This window comes from Phragmites australis, chromosome 6 (genome assembly GCF_958298935.1).
Source record: "Phragmites australis chromosome 6, lpPhrAust1.1, whole genome shotgun sequence".
Classification (NCBI taxonomy): domain Eukaryota; kingdom Viridiplantae; phylum Streptophyta; class Magnoliopsida; order Poales; family Poaceae; genus Phragmites; species Phragmites australis.
Genome location: NC_084926.1, coordinates 35322110 through 35324399, shown reverse-complemented (window position 1 = coordinate 35324399; position 2290 = coordinate 35322110). Strand labels below are relative to the sequence as shown.

The following is a 2290-nucleotide window of genomic DNA, read 5'->3' as shown; positions in this document are numbered from 1 at the left end:
GGGCGGCCAGCTCGGGCTCCCACTTGGCGGCCTACTCCACCCGGGCAGTGAGGGCCGACGATGCCGAGGCGGCCTCCGCCTCGCGCTGTAAAATCTGCTCCCCTCGGGCATCCTGAGCCGTCGCCGTGATCTCGACGTCGGTCTCGCGGATCGCGACCTCCTCCTCCCGACGAAGGACTTCGGCAGGGCCACGCTCGAACTCGTCGTTCCGGCGGGCTAAGTCTGCCTGGGCAAATTGCACGGACTTCTCGCGCTTGTCGACAGCCTCTTCTCGAGCCAGGAGCATCCTGTCCCGAGCGAGCAGCTCCGTGGCCCTCCTCCGGGGCGCCTGGTCGCGCTCGGTCGCTTGCCGCTCCATGCGGCTGGCCTTCTCCTACGCGGCGACAGCCTCATCGTGCGCCTCCTCCAAAGCCTCCCACTCCTCGGCCACCACGCGCATTGACCTCTCGTGGGTTGCGCGGGCCGAGGCGATACGGGCCTCCAGGAGCCTACCGACCTCTTCCAGCCGGCCCCTCTCTTCAATGAGAGCGGCGCGGTCCCTGTCGAGCTCGGCTCGCTCTGTCACCACGGCCACTTCAAGCCGCTCGATAACCTCCCGGGCGCTTCCGAGCACATCCGGGAGGGGTTTCGGGGCCTGGCTTGACGGTGGTCGGGTGCTGGGTCCCCTGCGAGCCCTCTCTGCAGAGGCTCTTGGAGTCCCTGACGACTGCCGCGCCGGCGCCGCCGGCGCCACCCTTGCCGCAACCAGCTCCACCGCGGCCACTCGCTCCGCCCTCGGAGTAATTGGTGCGGGCTCGGATGGCGCTGGCTGCTCGGGAGTGCCCACTGCCCTCGGCTCAGGGCAGGTCGGCGCCCTCGGCTCCAGGCCCGCTGGCGCGCTCGGCTCAGGAGCGGGAACCGGCCTCAGCTCCTCTGGCTGGCCTCCCGCAGGTTCCTTGGGCAAAAAGGTGAGTAGCTAAACCAGCATCCGGGCAGACATGCTCGGGACAGAGAGGGAACTTACATGGACTTCGGTCCGCGGTATTGCCACCGGGACTCAGGGATTCGGAAGTCGGGGCCCTGCAGCTTCGGCCCGGAATCCGCCTTCCTCCTCTTCGGTGGAGGGCTCTGGCCCTCGGGCCGTTGAGGGGCCACCTTGGAGCCTGCCTCCGGCGGCGGGTCGGCTCGGGCGCCAGCTGTTGCGCCGCCGGCCTGGCCCTAGTCCTCGGGCTCCCGTGCCCTGGACCTGGCCTCCGTCCCGGACTCCGCGCCCGATGATTGGCTGCCCCGGCCAACCCTCCTTCGCGCTGCCTGCCGTCGGTCGTTGTCGTGGAGGCAACGACGACGACGAGGATGACAGCTGGGGCACGTACGCCCGGGGGCGCTTCCCCTTGTCCCCTAGGGACTCTGCTCCGCTACCGGTGGCGCCCCTGCCGCCGGCCTAATGGCTGTTGCCCGCGGCGTCTCTACGGTCGGCCTGCTGCCTGCCGCCCGCGGCGTCCCTGCCGCCGGTCTGCTGCCCACCGCCTGCCTCTTCGTCCACCCCGGGGATTTGAATAGTCCCGGGGTTCCGACGCCCTGGACGGTCCACCAGGCTCTGGGCGTCGAACTCCGGCAGCGTCGTTTGCAGTGCCACCCGGCCCCGGTCCGCACAGAGCGCCAGCTCCTCGCGGGGCAGGAGCGCCCGGGTGAGGTCCTCGATGCCGGTCACCACCCTTTGCAGGGTCGCCAGCGCTCCCTCCTCCAGGTCCCCTTCCGCACTGATGTGGGTCCTCGTGATGTCGTTCGGGCCCGCTCCCGCAGGGGCGCCAGACGGCGGCGCAAGTAGTCGGCCACCACCATCACCGAGGTCAGCCCCGCCCAGCGCAGATCATCGATGCGGTTCAGCACTGGTCGCATGCGCTCATCCTCTGCGGGGGCCACCTCCCAGGTCGGCCTGTGGGGCTCCGTCGCCGTCTCGGGCAGCGTGAGGTGGTCATGGGGGCTGACATCGACGTAGACCTAGTCGCGGCGCCAGTCCTCCCATTTGCTCCACAGCACTTACGGAATGTACAGCTCGCCAAGCCCATCTCGCAGCCAGAAGTTGCAGCAGCCGGCGACATCCACGCCAAAGGATCCTCTCTTCTTCCCGACCGGTCGCAGGATGAAGAAATGCAGGAATAAGGCCACCGACGGCGGCACTCCCACGAACATCTCACAGAAGTGCGCGATGATGGCTAGGATCACCACCGAGTTCGGACTCAAGTGGACGAGCTGGATGCCGAAGGTGTCCAGCACCTGGAGGAAGAAGGTGGAGAAGGGCGGCACCAGC

At 68.8% G+C, this 2290-nt stretch overlaps 1 protein-coding gene across 1 annotated transcript; it reads left to right on the top strand.

Annotated features, from left to right (window-relative positions):
• Positions 1 to 356: 356 nt before the first annotated feature.
• LOC133923166 (uncharacterized) lies at positions 357 to 959 on the top strand. The gene has a single exon (XM_062368601.1). It carries the CDS (start codon positions 357 to 359, stop codon positions 957 to 959), a length of 603 nt encoding a protein of 200 aa, XP_062224585.1.
• Positions 960 to 2290: the final 1331 nt, after the last annotated feature.